Genomic DNA, 19,649 nt, shown 5'->3' on the forward strand with positions numbered 1-19,649 from the left:
TCTCACACAATAGTGTTTTCCCTCCCCAAATCAGTTTTTTTTAAAAATTAATTTAGTACATTTTTGTTTGTTTCACTTTCATCTTTGTATACCCAGCACTAGTACACTACTTGGCACATAAGAGGTACATAATTAATGTTTATTGATTAATGAATAAACGGATAGGCAATTCCAAATGGATGAAATCACAAATCAATTTGAATATTTGAGAGATTCACCTGCCTGGTGTTAAGATCTACAAACTTAGGTGAATTCTCAAAGACATGAAACTAGTCATAGAAAGAATAAGATGAATATTTACAAAAGCTGTGGTGAGAAGAGATATGCAATACTCTGTAAAAAAAAATTGTAGAGTTCTAGACTTAAGCATTGGAAAAAATATAAATATTTCAGGATGAAATATTTATCTGGCAAGTGCTATTGAAACAAACAAAAAGCAAACTCCAAAAGGCTTTACCTTTTACACAAAACAGCATGCAGGTTCATTGGTTATATCCTAATTTTAAAGCTGTCAAACATGAAGATGTTATGTTTCTTTCTTCTACAAAAAAAAGTGTCTCAAATTTTCTGACTTGTATTATGATGATAAGATCTGAGTAGCATGCTACCTAGCAGATATTTTCACAAAAGTAAACATACTTAATCTGCCCCTTTGAGGTAAAGATGGCATTTAATTATTTAATTGGTATTTCTTATTTTTACATTGGCTTCATTTCCCAATAGGTCTCTTCCCCATCCAGAAAGTCATTCCTTACAACAAAGAATTAAAAAAAAAAAGAATAAGAAGCATTTCTAAGAAACCAGCCAATACATTCAGTCAAGTCCAATATTATATATAGCATTCTACATCCATAGTCACATACTTCTGCAAAGAAGCAGAGGAGGTACATTCTCATATCTTTTCTTCAGGGGTGAGAGTGGATATATAGTTTTGATTTACTGTTGTTATTTCTGTTTACATTGTTGTAGTTATATATATTCTTTTCTTGGTTCTATCTAATTCACTTGCATCAGTTTATATGTTTTCCCATCCCTCCCTATATTCTTCATGCTCATTTCATACATGATTCCAACATTCTGTTGAGCCATTCCCCAACTGGTGAACTTGGCTAGGTGGCATAGTGGATAGAACTCCAGTCCTGGAATCAGAAGGACTCATCTTTCTGAGTCCAAATCTGGCCTCAGATACTTACTAGCTGTGTGACCTTTTTTGCCTCAGTTTCCTCACCTAGAAAATGAGCTAGAGGAGGAAATGGCAAACCACTCCAGTATCTTTGCCAAGAAATCCCCAAATGGGGTCATGAAGAGTCAGACGTGACTAAAACAACTGAACAATAACTGATGGGCATTTGCTTTGTTTGAAGTTCTGTATGTTACTACAAAAGTGACACTATATGGTATAAATTGGTCCTTTCATTCCATCTCTGAACTCTTTGGGGTTATGTACCTATCAGCTGGACCTCTGGAACAAAGGCAGTGGCTACTGTAGTCACTGTCAGCATAATTCCAAACTGTTTTCTAGAATGGTAGAAACATTTCACAGTTCCACCAACAATGTATTAGTATACCTGCCTGTCTCCCTACAACCCCTCACACACTGACTATTCCCATGTTTTGTCATCTTTGCCAACCTGCTGAGTATAAGTTGAAACCTCAGAACTGTTTTGATTCAAATTCCTCTTCTTATTAGTGATTTGGAGGAGCCTGTCATACGGTTGTTAATAGTTTGCATTTCTTCTTTTGAGAGCTGTTTACTTAAATCTTTTTTACCACTTATCCATTGGGATATGGCTTTTGATGTTATATATTTGAGTTAGCTCCATAAATATATTGGATATCAGACAAAGGTGACTTTTAATAATGAATGAGAAAGTAACTGCCTTTTAAAAGAAACATGCTAAGAATAGAGCATTTTGCAAACATGTTTGGAAATGTTTCCATCATCATGTGATTTTTTTTGTTGCCAACACTGATGTGTGTCACCTATAAAACAGCTCATATTCTCACACTTTAAAACTTAGAAACACAATTTTCTAACTTTTCAAAAAAATCTTTCAAATAAAGAGTTTCAGTAGCTTTTGAAGACATTTGTTAAAGATTTACAAATGCAACACTTTTGGATGAATTTTGTTAGAATAACTAATTGTGATAAAGGAATGTGGAAATTTACTAGCCATATTTCAACAAAATCCTTTGCATAACTAATGAATGGGATTTTAAAGCGAGCTTCATGAATTTGTAAGTGCAGCCAGTAACAGACTTCTTCCATTTGGAGCCACATATCTTTAGCAGGTATCTTTTTTTCAGTTGTGACAGACATCAAAATCAATACTGAAGTAAACTGAACTTAGAAACATGTACATGTCAATAATTTATAAATAAATAAATATACACATATTGGGAACAATATACTCAAAAAATCTTTATGGGATATGTGATTTTTAAAAAAAGTTTGGAGAACATTACCCTACAGAATAATATGCAGGAAAATGGTCCTGTTGCAAAGAATGTAGTATTTCAGGGAAGGATGCAATATGAATAAACAAAGGCAGCGATGTAACTAGGCCTTCTGGTATCTGGGGCAAATACAGATGTGGGAAGAGAACTTGGACCTCAGGATACAAGGCTGTCTGGGAGCATTGACACCCCCATCTACCACATTTGCCTATGAAACCCTAAGGCATCATTGCTAGGGAAGCTGCCAGGGGATGGAACAGGGAAAAGTTCTCTGGGCTGTAGGATCCCCTCCCAGTTGGTGCATTACAGCACCTCTTCTAATATTGGGTAGGACCCTAGGCCTTGGCATTTGACAGAAGGTGCAGAAAGTAGTATGCCCTGGTCAGGAACAGTTAACACTGGGAGAGGAAGTAGCCTGTCCCATGGAAGTCTGGTTCATGTCCCAACAACCCAGCCAAATACTTTATCTCCAGCCAAAACCCAGAAGGAAACCATGTGATAGTGGGGAAATTCGGGGCCCCAAGAGGAAGTCCCTCAGGGCAGTAACTCAGGAGGTGAGGGACGGAGTGGTTGCTTGGTGCACACTTGATATGGTGACAGTGGGATCATGAGCTTATGCCAAAAGGAAGCCCTAGTCACCCCACTCTAATTGTGGCTCTGAATATAGGTTCTATTCACTATTTTAGCACTTAAGGTAGGAGAAACAACTTGATAATTGGCAAAAATTAAAACCTTTAAATTCCCAGCCTCATTTTAAAAAGAAAGCATAGCACCTTGATATTTACCTTATGAATAGGTTCACCCTTCATTACACACTATTTCTCATTATTTATGCTCCTGCCAATTATCTTTCTTTTCACTCCCTCTTTTCAAATCTGATTTTAAAAACTTCAGCCATTTATTTTTCAACCTCTCTTTTTGTTTTAGACACTGAATATATTTCCTCATGCAGCTAGAAGGTACAGTAGTTAGAATGCTAGATGCAGAATCAGAAAGACCTGAATTCAAATTCTGACACAGACACTTACTAGCTGTGTGATCCTGGGCAAGTCACTTGACCTCTTTGCCTCAATTTCCACTTCTGTAAAATGGGGATAATGATAGCACCTACCTCAGAGATTGTTGTGAGGATCAAATGAGATAATATATTGAAAGGGCTTTGCAAACCTTAAATAAATGGCTAGCCACTATTATTATTCCTCCCCATCTTCCTCTTTTAAGCTGCAATTTACTTTCCCCTTTACCCTCCTCCACTGTTGCTAGACTCATTTGGAGATCATCTGAAATGTGGTTAATTAGGTAGATGTGCTGAAGCCACAATATTCAATTTGATTTAACAAAGATTCATTAAGTACCTCCTATGTGCAAGGCACTGTGATAGGTGGGAGAGATAAAAACATGAATCATGCCACAGTCCTTACTGACTGTGAGGATACCATCATGTAACTTCATCTATTCCAAAGATGAGACTCTTAATTAAAGCCAACAAAGGACTTTGTACTTGTGGGTTGACTCATCTCAATGCACAAGTACTTTACAGATGATAAACATAAACATACCAGCTTTGGAGAGTAGAGCTCAGGTCTATAGCTCTCATGTTCTCCTCCTTGCCCCCTCCCACCCACTCTCACCTATAGCACAGAACCCCACCCTGGATTGCCCCATTTTGTCATCTTCTTAGTTGTGTGCTACATTAGGTATTTCTGTCTATCATGGTTTCTTCTGCCATCCTTTCCTTCTCCTTAGATCCTTATTGTTTTCCTGTCTCATCCTTCATCCCCTAAGGATCAGGCTCCATCTACCTTCCAATTATACTATTTTTCAAACGCATCTTACTAATATGCTAATAGGATAGGTTTACAGTAACTCTTGAGGGTTCTTTTTCCAGTTCCAAAACCACATAGATGCATTAGAAAAAGAACCTCCTGAGGACAAGAAATTATTAATTTGGTCTTTCTATTTGTAGATGACTACAATCTCCAGATATAACTTAAGTGGGTTGGAAGAGCTGTGTGGTAGACTATACTTGTCAATAATCACACTAACCCTTCAATCTGCTACTTTACTCATCCCTTACTAATTCTCATCCCAGGTTCTAAGACATTCAAGAAATATGTTCTGATATTGCCTCATAAATGAACAGAAACGCTCCTTCTGTCTCATGAATTAATTTGCTCTGATTCCCCCTCCCCTAGTAATTAAACCAGAGAAACCACTTTTCTAATAAGCGCTCTGTCTGTCTGTCTCTGTTTCTTTCTATCTCCCTAGTCTCACAGGTTTAAATAAACGCCAGCATTTCTGGCCATATAATGTATTCCAAAACAAAGACATATTTTAAAATTTCAACAATATATCATGGTGAAAAAGATCACAACCTAGTCAGTTCTAACCATTAAAAGCAACTGCTTACTTTTCAGCTCTGGAAAACACCATCCTGCCATTCAGCTCTCAGGATAATTGTCAATTTCCCAAGAATTCTCTTAGGGATACCTATTCCACAGCGTAAGTGTTAAACTCAGTTCTCTCAGGAAAGAAAGGTCTCTTCAGTTTTTCTCCTTGATAATTAACTTGTTCAGTTATCTCAGCAACAAAGTTCTTTTAAGTCATTTCCCTATGTACCTCCATAGTCTCTTTCCAGCTATGACAATTAACAATCTCCAGATTACAGGTAAATTCCCTCCCTGTCACCCAAGAGTCTATTTCCTCTTAAAGATATAATATTGACTATGTGGTTTATATTAAAGCTGTTGTTATATCTTTACAGTTATTTTTAATTATAGTACTATAGCAACTTGCAAAAGTTACATAAAAGAACATAAAAAGATCATGATTTTTCAAAATTATATTATAAAATAGTAACAATTTTGTTTCCATTTAAAAGGTAGTCAATTCCTAATTTAGATGTTCTAATAGTTAATGTTCTTTTTAGGAAACAGGTAGGCATAGGTCAGGTTGTAAAAAGTTGAAATACAAATTTTTAAAAATGTAAACCTATTTGATTGACATACATGAAAAACTGCTAAAAGAAGCAAAATTGTTTTGGTTACCAAAGGAACTTTTTCCTGATTAGAATGAAATGCTATATGTATATGACTCTATGTTGTTCGGTTTCGGCTTTTCTTTTTTTTTCCTTCTTCTTTTTTGGCTAGCCATGAAAGATAGACTGCAAGAACTTGGAGCATAAAGAAATCATATGGATGGTTAATTTTACTGAAAAAGTACTCATGCACTGTTGGTGGAATTGTGAACTGATCCAACCATTCTAGAGAGCAATTTGGAACTATGCACTGATCTACCAATACCACTGCTAGGTCTATATCCCAATGATGTCCAAAGAAAAGGAAAAGGACCTATTTGTTAAAAAATATTTATAGCAGCTCTTTTTGTGGTGGCTAAGAACTGGAAATCAAAGGGATGCCCATCAATTGGGGAATGGCTAAACAAGCTGTGGTACGTAATTGTAATAGAATATTATTACGGTATTAAAAAATGACAAGCAGGATGATTTCAGAAAAACTTGGAAAAACTTCCATGAACTGATGCTGAGTGAAGTAAGCAGAGCCAGGAGAACATTGTACACAGGAACAGCAATATTGTTCAATAAAGAACTGTGAGTGACTTAGTTCTCAGCAATACAACAATCCAAGATAATCCCAAAAGATGGGATTGATGAAGCACACTATCTGCCTCCAGAGAAAGAACTGATATTGTTTGAATACAGAGTGAATCATGCTATTTTTCACTTTCTTTCATTTTTTTCTTTTATTTGTCTTCTTGTACAAAATGACTAATACTGAAATGTTTTACATAATTTCACATATATAACCTATATCTGATTGTTTACCATCTCAGGTAGGAAGGAGGGGAAGGAGGGATAGAATTTGCAACTCAAAACTTTAAATAAAAATGTTAAAAAATTGAAAAAAAATTTACTGTCAAAAAAAGTGTAGGGTCTTTGGAATCCTGAGAGTAAAGGGGTATGGAGATGAAATAAAATGCTAGGTAGAATAATTTGAGTACTCAGTTTAACCAAAAGCTTCTAGCTCCTTTCTGAAGCAAGTGGCAGATCGAAAACAACAAACATTCTCACTAAGCCCACTGTTCACTAAAGCCCTAAACCTCAAAAAATTCATGGTACAAGTTCAAACTCAGTGTTTTTGTGCTCTAGTAACAGAGTCAGGTCCTGGAAAGCAAAACCAGGGTTAGAGTAAGCTGTGGTTAATAACACTTGGAGACTAGTAAGGAATGGTACTTAACCAAGGGATCGCCATTTATTGTACCTTGTTCCACTAAGGGTTTGTTGGTGTTTTGTTTTGTTTTGGAGGGTGTTGTTTTTTGTTTTCTTGTTTTGGTCTGGGATCTATGGTTTAATCAAAGTGAGGAACTCCCTCTACTAATGCAGATAGGAAATTGTTTTTCAGCTCCTGATGAGTTATGTGACTTGTTCACTGTCACTCAGACAGTATGTGTCAGAGACGGGACTTGTCTTCTTGGTCAGCTCACTAGCCGTGATACAACACTACCTTTCCGCGCTGTATGTATGCTAACATCTAGCATTTAGAGTTGTATTTTTGTGGAGAAAGTAATACTGAATAGATTGTGTGCTAAATTATGTGAGTTTCAGCTAACTTGCCTGTGCTGACATTGTCTACATTGCCTAGTACACGTGGTGGCAGCTGCCTCAGTCGAAGTAATTAAGGAGCAATTAAGCAGCTTCTATAGTACATATCCTATAGAAAGTTATCAAGATTGCAAATGTCACAATGACTCTCTCTCTCTCTCCCTTCCTCCCCCCTAGGATTTTCTTTCTTTATGGATTCCAAGCACATGTGAAACACTCCAAACACTGATTGTGCTGTGAGATTTGATCTGCTCACTACTCAAATTGGAAAAATGACTTCAATCGCAGGTGAGTCCGACCCAATAAGCTCATTCACTTCCTATGCTGAAAATCAGTCCAAGTACATCTGCTCAGGATACACATATATTAGTTAAGATCTGGTTACCCTGAGCACACTAGTTTCACATTCCTCTTCTTAGAAAGAACATCCATAAGAATATTCTTTATTAAATGTCTATTTGGATTTCTTGTTGGGGTATGGAAATGATCCTGAGTTCTAAAGATTATGCCAACCATCACTAGCTGCATGACCCTGGGCTTAACCTCTCCAAGACCCCTCAGTAGAACAGAGACAGTAATAGCATGAATCGCATGGAGTAGTTGTGAGGATCTAATGAGATGATTTATATAAGGTGCTTTGTAAATCTCAGAGCACTATACAAAATGCTATCATAATTGTGCCGCTGTTCATCTCATTATTTTATGTTAAATGTTCTGTGGACTACTGGCACAAGTGGTTAAAAGAACGGTTCTTCTTGAAATAACTGAATAAAAGTGCTGGAATGTAAGCTTATTTCTGTAGGTTCACTGAAAATATCTTCAGGATAATTTTAGAAGTGGACAAGGCGACGGAGTGATATATAATCGCACGGTTTAATTTCTTGAATGAATGAGTGAACAAAGCAGTTATTAAGTGCTTGCTTTGTGCAAGGCACTGTGCTGAGCTCTGGAGGATAAAAACAAAAATAAGATAGTCCTTGTTCTTACAGAGCTCACATTTTATAGGGGGATATAACACACATAACACAAATTGCATTCTGCTAGGTCTCTATATTTTCAAAGCTTTTCACTGCATGAAGCCTGGAGATTATAAGTAGTTGGTATTTGCTGTTCAGCCAGTTGTATCCGACTCCTTGTGACCCCATTTGTGGTTTTCTTGGCAAAGACACTGGAGTGGTCTGTCATTTCCTTTTCTGGCTCATTTTACAGATGAATAGACTGAGGCAAATAGGGTTAAGTTGACTTGTCCAAGGTCACACTGTTACTAAGTGTCTGCAGCTGGATTTGAACTCATGAAGATGTGTCTTCCTGACTCCAGGCCTAGCACTCTATCCACTGCCACCTAGCTGCCCAGTAGTTGGTATGATAACATCTAATAATAATCATCATCATGTCATGTCATTTGGGGTTTTCTTGGCAGAGATACTGAGTGATTTCCTGTTTCCTTCTACAGCTCATTTTACAGATCAGCAAATGGAGGCAAACCCTGGACAAGTCACTTAACCTATTTGCCTCAGTTTACTCATCTGTAAAATGGGGATAAGATGAGCACCTACCTCCCAGGTTTTTTGGTAAGGATCAAATGAGAATAACAATTGTAAAAACACTTAGCACAGTGCCTGGTGTATAATAAGTGCAATATAAATGTTAGCTATTGTTATTACTTTCATTAGGGAGCAGCAATGATGGTACAATGGGTAGATTGCTGGGCCTGGAATCAGCAAGACTCATCTTTCTGAGTTTAAATCCAGCCTCAGACACTTACCAGCTCTGTGACCTTGGGCAAGTCATTTAACTCTATTTGCCTCAGTTTCCTCATCTGTAAAATGATCTGGAGAAGGAAATGGCAAGCCAGTCCAGTATCTTTGCCAAGAGAATCCCAAATAGGGTCACAAGGCATCGGACGTGACTGAACTGAATTATTAAGTATTCAGAAGCTTATCATTAGAGGATCAGCCATCAGGTAACACTTTTTTTTTTGGCCAAAGTGATTCATAAAGCCAGTCAACAAAAGTACCACCTCCTCCAAGGCCTTTCCTAATTCACCAGTTGGCTGTATTTTGTACAATTCTATGTAACCTATTTGAGGGAGGGATTATTTCATTCACGTCTATGTATCCCCAGTGGTATATAGTAGACTCTTTTTTTAAATTTTATTTTTTTTATTTTTTTAGGCAATTGGGGTTAAGTGACTTGCCCAGAGTCACACAGCTAGTAAGTGTCAAGTGTTTGGTCTGAGGCTGCATTTGAACTCAGGTCCTCCTGACTTTAGGGCCGAAGCTCTATCCACTGTGCCACCTAGCTGCCCCCTATATAGTAGACTCTTAATAAATTCTTGTTAATTGATACAACGGTACAGAGAAGTTATGATTTCTTTGGGTGGTGATAGTATTGAAGTATAACATTGAAATTTAAACAGATCACTAAAGATGAATCTTGAAGCTGTATCAAATGGTGATAACCAAGAAACACTCCATACCCTGAAAACATCTTTTTTTTGGTTTTTCGTTTCAGAAAATAGAATGAGCCGCAGCGTTCCTGTTGAGGTGGATGAATCTGAGCCATACCCACTTCAGCTGATGAAATCATTCCCAGAATATTCAATGGAAGGAGAATTTGAACCACCTGGTCCAAATGATGGCAGCATGGTACACAGTGGCTCATTCCCACCTGAAGCTGCCTGCACTCCTCCAGCAGACCCTTCTCCTTCCAGAAAAGCTCAAGAGCTCATAAACCACTACTGTCTTGCAGAACATCAGGACAGATGTCTGCGTAATAAGATACTGGAGGAGTGTGAATACAGCTTCTGGAGGAGACACCCAGATCCCGGAAAGATTTCCCCTCTAGTTCCTCAGCTGCCAGTGAGTCAGTGGTCGGAGCACTCCCCTCTGAGCATCCGTTTTCACTTATGGAAAAACACAATCAGCTGCTGGGATCTCAGCTTTCAGCAGCTTCTCCTGACACTGGCCATGACTCAGGCAACTCGGACCAAAGTTTACCTAATGCATCGGCAGACTCCCCTGGCAGGAGCCAAGAGAATGTCCATCGACACCAGCCCCCTGGGAACCGAGGGCCATTGGATTTGCCCACAGTAGACACTGGGTATGACTCCCAGCCTCAGGATGTCCTGGGTATCAGGCAGCTAGAAAGGCCCCTGCCCTTGACATCAGTGTGCTACCCCCAAGATTTTCCCAGGCCTCTCAGGTCCACAGAATTTGTCCAGGTTGGACCTCAGAGGTACCCAGGATGTGCACAGATGCTGCCTCACGATCCTTCACATGCTCAATGGAACTGTCAGTACCATGGCCCAGGAGAGCCAGATCACCGGGTTCCATGTAAGTCCCACTTTAATTGTACCAAACACCCCACACTGTGTTGTGCTACTGAATGATAGCACCCATCATCACTTCCTTTCATGCTGATTAACTCGGACAATGCAAAATGCAGGGAAAGCATTTGACCTCCCTTACGTGTTCTCCATAGACTGGTGGGTTTAGCCATTGTTGTTGCTGTGGTTGTTAGGCCAGTCCCACTTGCAACCTCCTTGGATCAGTCACTCAGTTAGTATTTATTAAGCTCCTACTATGCTAGCCATTGTGCCAGGTGCTGAGGATACAAATACAGAAATGATTGCACATTATATTCTAATGAGGGAGACAATACCTGTAAGGAAATGGTAGCCAGGCGAAAGACATTTTGCTCTCAGAAGTCACATAAATGGTGAGTGGAGCCATAGGGCAGTAGATTGCCTTTCAAGTAGAAATGGCATTCTGGAATTAAATATTGTTCAATATTTCAGAGCAAGTTCAGCATGTCAGAGAAAATATTGTTCATTGTTATTCAGAGCAAGTGCCAAGGCTGAAAGGATGGGAGGAGGGACATACATGGAAGCCAGGCTGATGACAAGATGCCCAAGCTGGATAGATAACCTAGTAGATGGCTGGATGGGATGTAAAACATGGTCTAGGACCAACTAGATGTAGTAGACTGAGGTGAGTTTTCCCTCATTCATCCACTAACCACCCAACCAATCAATCAACAAGCATTATTGTGTGCCAGGCATTAAGCTAGGGATACACAGAAAGGCAAAAACAGCCTCTGACTGAAAGCGCTTACATTTAATGGAGGAAGACAGCATATGTATGAAGACACTTACCAGATATGCAGAGCAGATGGAAAGTAACCTTAGAGGGGATGGCTCTAGTGCAGGGGTGGGGAACCTGTGTGGCCTTCTAGATCTTTAATTAAAATCTCGATTCAGTCAAAAGGCCTCACTTAAGGATCTAGAAGGCCACAGGTTCCCCACCCCTGCTCTAGTAGCTAAAGGGACTAGGAAAGGCCTCATGAAGGAGGTGACATGAACTGAGTATTGAAGGAGGACATGGATTCTAAGAGACAGGAAGGAGAGAGAACATTTCAATTAGGACAGCTCAGGCCCAGAGACCCACAGCTAAGTGGTTTTCAAGTGAGTCTGGGAGAAGGGATGCTCCCCATCCCTAGAGATTCAATTCAACAGGCATTTATTGACTATTTAATGCTGAGCACTGTGCTAGGCCCTGGGGGATATATACAAAGACAAAAACAAAACCAAAACAGTGCCTGCCTTCAAGGAGCTTACATTCCACCAGAGATTCAGTTTTACAGAAACTCGCCTGAATCCAGAACCCTCCTCCAGCCTGTCAAGATTCTAGGCTCCTGTCTTTTTCCGCATTGATACCTAACTGAATTCCACACTTCTGTACCGCTTCCCTAGCTGAGAATGATGTTGGTGAGTTGGCAGAACAGGACCTGCCTGGTTAAATAAGCCTGTCTTGGGGCACCTATGATTTTTCTGAAGCATTCCTAAGACAAACAGAAAGCAATTTCATATGAGATAAGTTGTTTTTCTAACAAGCCTGGCCTTGCATGGCAGTTCATATTTTATAAGTAGCCTTCCCTTTTTGCCTGGGTCATTGGGGAAGTTTGATCCTGCCCCCAGGCTGTAATGTTCACCCCCATTCTCAGAACTGTACATTACTATGCCTTCCTGGTGAGAGCCCTATCTAGCCTGTCTAGTCTCCTCTCTCCTCAAATTCTCATCACAGCCATTCATCATGGGAAGCTTCCAGGCAACTACTGCTCTTTCTTTCTTTTCTGGAGTGCTTTACTGAATTCCTAGCACTGTCTCCTGTTGGTGGAAGGGGATGACATTTTCAGAGAGAAGGGCCCAATGTAGCTCTTGGCTTTTAAAAGGGTTTTGCTGAAGCCACTGAGATTTGAAAGGCACTACAGGGTTTGCATAATGTACATCAAGGAGCAAGAGGTGATGAGTCTGTCAGAAGGAACATAGGAGGCCTTCAAACTCCCAGCAGGTTACATCAAAGGAGAAGGTGCTGTGAGCAGGAATTATAAAAATAACAATGACTGATGCCCTGTTTCCTGTGACTAGAATGTTTTCTCTCCCATGTTCAGCATTTGAATTTCTTGTCTTCCTTTAAAGCCCAGTTCAGACAGACTTTTTGAAACAGTTTGGTTCAGTGAGTGAAGAGAGGCCTGGCTCTGAAGTCAGAGGACATGGGTTCCACCCCCATCTCTGATATGACCTTGAACACGTCATCTTAGCCTCAATGGGTTCTAGTTTCCTCATCTGTAAAATAAGGGTTAGATAAGATGGCTTCTAAGAACCCTTTGAGCACTAGATCTAAACTTTCACCGATCTCTTTCTGACACACGAAAGACACTTAATAAAACGCTTCTTTGTGAATTGTCTGACTGCCCCTCCCCCAGTACATACACATCTACCTCTCACAGTCTTTTGCTTTGTTCCTTGCCCTTTACCCACTTAGGCTGTGGAAGATGACTGTCCATGTGGGTTGCTTATTGCCCTACTAACCTGGACACTCCCAGAGGGCAGGAATCAGGTCTTTTCTAAACTCTGTAACTACCCTAAGGCCTAGTACATCCCCAACAGTAAAGTTTAGTAAATGTTCAATCAGTTTAGCTGAATTGAAGTGGTATCATTTGAGAGGGTCTGAGACAACCCTCCCACAAATGAAGTATCTGGATCTGTCACCTCTATGGCTAAAATTGCTCCTTCAGTATTTCATTTCCAGTTAAACATTGTCCTTGCCGTCATTCACCTTTGAAATGCAAAAGACTCACTCCTGGCAGGAGTAACACAGTAAGTCATTACCACTATAGCATGAATGAGTTAGCCAGTTCACTTTCTTCCCTCTACCACACCTGAGACACCATTAGACCACCTCTCACCTGCAAGGTAAAGATGGTGCTGGGTAGCAGGGAGAGGGCCTAGGAAGGGTAGGTGGAACAAAAGACAGGCTTTTCTGCTGGAACATTCCTGCCTAGGGCTAGTCCTGCTTTTAAAGGCCATGTAATCTCAGGGAGGCCAGTCTGTGTCTGCTCTCTACAGAAGAGGAAGTTGGGCATGCTTCTGGGGTAGTCTCAGCATATTTCAGAGGGCTCTGGCCCCATGGGCTGTCCTCACACTCTCACCCTCACTCTTGGATGCTAAACTGTCCAGGCAGGTGTGTAAATGCCAAATTACTTATAGATTGCCAACAAAACCACTTGAAAAAAAAAACCTATTTGCCTCAAGGGTACTCATGCTGCTAGAAACCATGGATACGGATACCCCTCTTCTCTAGAAAAGCAGTTCTTAACCCCCTTCCCAGTGGAAACTTACATAATGATTACCATGCATATGTATGGAATATTTTATCATTTGGTAATGAATAGCACAAAACAGTTAATTTTTTTGGGGGGGGAACCTTTGTCAAAAATGGTTTCAGACAGGGTGAAACTGGAAAAGAAACAAAAGAAGGTCCACCCAACCACTCCAAAACAAAACAAAGAAAGTGATAATGATCCAAAGTCTGACTTACATGACAACATTTAAAGCTTCCACTGATGTAGGACTGAGCCAAGATAGTAGATGGGCTGTCAAAGAGTTTCTCAGAAAACAAACAGGAAACGAGATCTATATAGTAACAGCTAGCACTTAAGTAGCATTTTAAGGTTTGCATAGTCACAGTGCTTCACAAATACTACTTAATTTATTCTCACAACAACTCTGTGAAGTAGGTACTGTTGTTATCCCATTTTACAGATGAGGAAACTGAGGTAGATAGCAGTTAAGTGACTTGCCCAGGGTCACACTGCTAGGAAGTATCTGAGGTTAAATTTGAACTCAGGTTTTCCTGACTTCTGATCCAGCATTCAAGCAGTGCTACAACTACCTATGGAATCTTTATTTTATTATAGGGCTCTAGAGTGACTTTGCAAAGGAGAATGAATAAAACAAAACGATTACCACATACAGGGGTATTGTGAGGCTGAAATGAGATAATGGATGCAAAGCACTTCACAAACTTTAAAGTTCTATGTAACTGCCTATCAGCATCATTATCATCAGCCTCCAGTCACCAGGTCTCTGTTTTGGTGATGACTTCATTCCCTGCACTTTCCAATGCACTCCTGCTGAACTCAAGCTACATCAATAGTGCTGATACATGCTTAACAAGATGTATGCACTTATACTTTTAATTTTAATCTGCATTATTAACACTTTATTAAGTCTAGACAATCGATAAAACAATAAATCAAGCTGTGATGTGTGGGGAGGGTGGATTTCTGAGGTGCAAATGCTTCCACTGAACGTTTAGCATTGCTCTCTGGCCAGAGGTTAGAGCTGGGTCCAGCACACCCTTGCCATGCCTACAAATCACCCACTCCTAAAGAAAGTCATTACATGATGGAACATAAACATTAGCAGAAAAAGTAAATAGGATAGAAGAAACAAGATGGAAAAGAGTTATCTAGAGCTCTGCACAGCTGCTCACAGCTGTGGGAGTTCCTGCAATAGTTTATATTGGCCATTTTTTTCTATCCTATCTAAACTAAGTATTTTATATCTTGGAGGAAAGATTTGAAAATAATTTTCCATTTTTCATTCTTTCGCACTATATTTAATAAGGAAGGCAAACATTGACTCATAATGTAAAACCCTACGTTTAACTTTTGGTTTACAAATTTTAAACTACAATGTGGTATAATGGAAAGATTGCTAGACTTAACAGCACAGAAGGCCTGAGTTCACCTAGCTCCACCACTTACTAGCAATTGGACAGTGTGTAAGTCGCTTAATTTCTCTGAGCTTCAGTTTTTTCACCTATAAAATGGGAATAATAGTATTTGGACTATCTGCCTCTAAAGGCTATTTGTTTCAAGGAAAGTGTTTAGTAAGAATTAAAATGCTATAAAAACTGTGAACTGATGAAAGAACAAGACTTTTAGTCAGTCCACTGCACAAACTAATCAGGGGATTGATGCATCTAGGATGAGAGACTTAGAGTTGGAAAGGACATTAAAGGCCATTAAGTTCAAAGCCTTCATTTTATAGATGAGGAAACTGATTCCCAGAGAGGCTGTGACTTCGCCAGGTCAAATGGATAGTTAAGTGTCTGAGGCAGGATTTGAAATCAGGTCTTCCTGACTCAAGCCTAACGCTCTATCTACTATGTGACCTAGCAGTAACCTCTAGTGCTGGCCTAGTAATTGCAGGCACTTTGCCTTGTCTTCTCCATAGCTTTAAACAATTAAAAAATGTCAATACTTCTAACTATGGGTGTCACCGAAGTCTCTGACCTCTTCTCTAAGCTTTCAACACTTTCTCTTCGTGATTTCATCAACCTCGTAGGTTTAATTTCTATCTCTATGCAGATGACTTCCAGATGTGTCTGTCTAGCCCTAGTCTCTCTCCTGACCTCCAATCACATGTCCATCACCAACTACCTACTGAACATTTAGAACTGGATGGGCCATGGTTATGTAAAATTCAACATTTCCATAACAGAACTCTTTCCTTCTCCTGTGTATGTGTGTGTGTGTGTGTGTGTGTGTGTGTGTGTGATGGACCCCTTTGCCAATCTGGTGGAGCCTGTGGACCCTTTTCACAATAATGTCTTTCAATACATAAAATGAAACAGATAGGATAACAAAGGAAACCAACTCTGTTGAAATAAAAATGTATTTTTTTTCCCATCCAAGTTGACAAAGCCCCAGGTTAAGAACCCTTCCCCTAAATCCACACCTCTTCCTAACTTCCTTATTTCTTTCAAAAGCACCACCATCCTTCTAGGCATCCAAGTTACAACCTCAGCCATCCTCAGCTCCTCATTCTTCCTTCTACCCTACATATCATTTGCCAGCTCTTGTTGATTTTACCTCCACATCTTTCCCATCTATTTCTATCTCTCTAAAATGACCACCACCCTTATCTGAGCCCCCATCACCTTTCACCTGGACTACTGCAATAACCTCATTGGTTTTCTTGCTTCAAGTGTCTCCCATACCCAGTCAATCCACCACACAGCTGCCAAAGTGATTTTCTTGAAGGGCAGGTCTGATCATAGCATTCTCCTACTCAATAAATGCCAGTGGCTGGCTCCATGTTGATTCTAGAATAAAATACAAAATACTCTTTTTGGCATGGAAATTTAGCTAGTCACAGCTCTCTCTGTTTCTGTCTCTCTCCTCTTCTCTCTCTATGCTCTTCTCTCTCTCTTCTCAGTCTCTCTCCTTTCTCCCCTCCCCTTTCCTCCCCTCTTCCTCTCTTCTTTCTCTTCTCTCTCTCTCTCCCCTTCTCTCTTTCTCTGCTCTCTCTCTCTGTGTCTCTCTCTCCTTTCCTTTTTAATTGCTATACCTTCCCTTTCCTCTGCTCCTAAGCATATCCTTGATAAGTCTCATTCTGTTCTTTCTTTTCTTCACTCTCACTAAGCACCTATCCTGCAGCCTATTCCTAAAGGGTGGTTGCTCTTAACTTGCTGTAATATTTGGTAGGATGTGATAAACTAACCCTCACTGAAATGTTAGTTCATAACATATTATAATTTAAGGTGTTTACATTTTCCTAGGATTCTCTTAACGATCAGAAAGCCTTTAAGACCCAAGGGAATAAACTTCTAATAGTGAAATTCCAGGCATGGTGACAAGTCAATAGGGAAAATAGTAGAGAGCAGCAGTGTAGGGAGAAGGCCCAAAAGGAGGCTTTCTAGTGACCTTCAGATTATAACAGAAAGAATTATCGGATGTTAAAACTATGGGACCTTGTTGTTATTTAGTCTTGTCTTACTCTCCGTGACCCCAATTGGGGCTTTCTTGGCAAAGATACTGAAGTGGTTTGCCATTTCCTTCTCCAGTTCATTTTACAGATGAGGAAACTGAGGCAAACAGGGTTAAGAAGTGACTTGCCCAGGGTCACACAGCCAAGAAGTGGCTAAAGCCAGATTTGAACTCTGAAGACCAGTCTTCTTGATTCCAGGCCCAGCACTCTATCCACTGCACCACCTAGCTGCCCCATATGGGACCTTAGCAGTCATCTAGTCCAAATCTCCTCATCTGAAAGATGAGGAAACTGAGGCCCAGAGAGGTTAATTGCTAGTTATTAGCAGAGTCAGAAATAGAACCCAGGTTTCCTAACTCCCAGGTCAGGGAAGCAATTGTTTATTGGTTAGGTCACTCCTGAATTTGCCAATGTTGTAGCAATGACATGAATGACGGTAATCTGAAGCACCAAAGCTGAAGGTTAAACCTTTCATTTTGACTGGTGTTCTCCCTGGTTCCTAGCCTTTCTTTTTGCATAATAATTCATTCATAGGAGATGGGAGTGAAGGACCCTAACAATTCCAACATTTGGCGAGTCACGGAATTAAGCATTCTTACTCAATCAATTTAAGTGATAATTAAATTGCAAAGAGCCTCCCTGAGTAGCCATCTCCATCTAGTCCAACCCATTTAGAAACTAAATAAAATCTCAAACATATAGAATTGTTCCATATAGCTGAAAGGGATCATAAAGAATATCTAATCCAACTTCCTCATTTTACAAATAAAGAAACTGAGCCTAAGAGAAACAGATTGCCAAGATCATATATAACTAGGAAGTGGTCAGGCTGGGACTTCAATTGACAATAACATGCTATGTCCTCAATAAATGCAATATACCCTCTTGTGCGTGTGCACACACTTTTACGTTTATGTCTTTGGTATGTGATAGAATATTAAGAGTCACTAGGAAGCTAAAGCAGAGCTCTAGGCATCAGTCTTTGGGTGAGGGCAGTAGATAGAACACTGGGCTTGGAATCAGGGAGATTCACCTTCATGAGTTCAAATCTGGCCTCAGACACTAGCTGTGCGTTCCTGGGCAAGTCACTTAACCCTATTTCCCCCAGTTCCTTCATCTTTAAAAATGAGCTGGAGAAGCAAATGGCAAACCACTCCAGTATCTTTGCCAAGAAAACCCCAAAATAGGATCATGAAGAGTCAGACACAACTAAAACAATATCTTTGGGTTGGAGGTCTGAATATCCTTACTATAGTCGGATTAGTATCCCTGACTATCAAAAGTGAGGATCATGAAACACTGGGACATGCCTTCAGACAAGAAAACAGCCTTCAAATTCTTTAGGATGTATATAAAATCATATATAAATCATAGGATTCAAACCTGCAAGAGAACTTAGAGATTATTTACTTCATTTTTGAGATAAGGAAAAGTAAGGCCCAAAAGTAGGGGAAGTAACTTGTCTAAGATTACTCAGGTAGTGAGGAGCAGAGCAAGGATTCAAACACATTTTCTTTCAATGACACACTCCAAGGCTAAGTCTAGGAAAGACAGAGAAGAGGGGAAATGGAGCAGCCAATGCTACAGACTTCTTTTGGGGAGCATTGAAGCATGTGGAAAGATGAAAACTAAGCTGTCTTTAACCACAACAGCATTTCCTCAGTCTCAAGAAAAGGGGGCAAGGGCTAATGTTTTTCCTTCATTGTCTATTCATGTTCATTAGTTCATAAAATTCAATCATTACTGTTTCTGTGGAGACTTTAAAATGTAATTGAGATGCAATATAATATAGGGCATAGAGTGCTGGGCCTAGGGTCAGAGAATGTTGTTGTTCAGTCATTTTCGGTCATTTCTGACTCCCCATGACCCCGTGTAGGGTTTTCTTGGCAAAGATACTAGAGTGATTTGCCATTTCCTTCTCCAGCTCATTTTTATAGATGAGAAAACCAAGGCAAATAGGATTAAGTGACTTGCCCAGGGTTTCCCAGCTGGTAAATGTCTGAGGCCAGATTTGAACTCAGGAAGATGAGTCTTCTTGACTGTAGGCCCGGCACTCTATCCACTGTGCCATTTAGCTGCCCTCGGGTCAGAGAAAGCAGGGTTCAAATCCCACTTCAGTCCCCTACTAGCTATGTGACCCTGGCCAAATCATTTAGCTCCTCTATATCCCAGTTTCCTCATCTGTAAGATGGGATAATAACTGTAGAGCTTACATCACAAGAGGTTGCTGTGAGAATCAGATGAAATAAAAGCCCTTCGTAAACATTATAAGACTACAGAAATGTCAGTTATTATTGTTAATCTAATTTGCATAGTGTGTCTAGTTGTTATTATAGCAGACATTCAACATTATAGAGTCTAGGTTTCTGTTTCACAAAGAAGGAAAATAACAAGTTCTGCTCCCTAATTCAAGTGGTGAAAACTGACTTTTATCAATGCTTCCACTCATAC

The 19,649-nt window shown here is 39.9% G+C and overlaps 1 protein-coding gene across 1 annotated transcript in view; it reads left to right on the forward strand.

Annotated features, from left to right (window-relative positions):
• TRAF3IP2 (TRAF3 interacting protein 2) overlaps positions 1 to 19,649 on the forward strand; it is a 65,959-nt gene that overhangs the window by 16,529 nt on the left and 29,781 nt on the right. Inside the window, 3 exon segments of the mRNA XM_021008090.2 lie at positions 7,256 to 7,366; positions 9,593 to 9,901; positions 9,904 to 10,413. Of these exon segments, the coding sequence (XP_020863749.1) occupies positions 7,351 to 7,366; positions 9,593 to 9,901; positions 9,904 to 10,413 (835 nt within the window). The 5' untranslated portion in view covers positions 7,256 to 7,350.

Source organism: Phascolarctos cinereus, unplaced genomic scaffold, assembly GCF_003287225.1.
Source record: "Phascolarctos cinereus isolate Bilbo 61053 unplaced genomic scaffold, phaCin_HiC Scaffold_5;HRSCAF=322, whole genome shotgun sequence".
Taxonomy (NCBI): Eukaryota; Metazoa; Chordata; class Mammalia; order Diprotodontia; family Phascolarctidae; genus Phascolarctos; species Phascolarctos cinereus.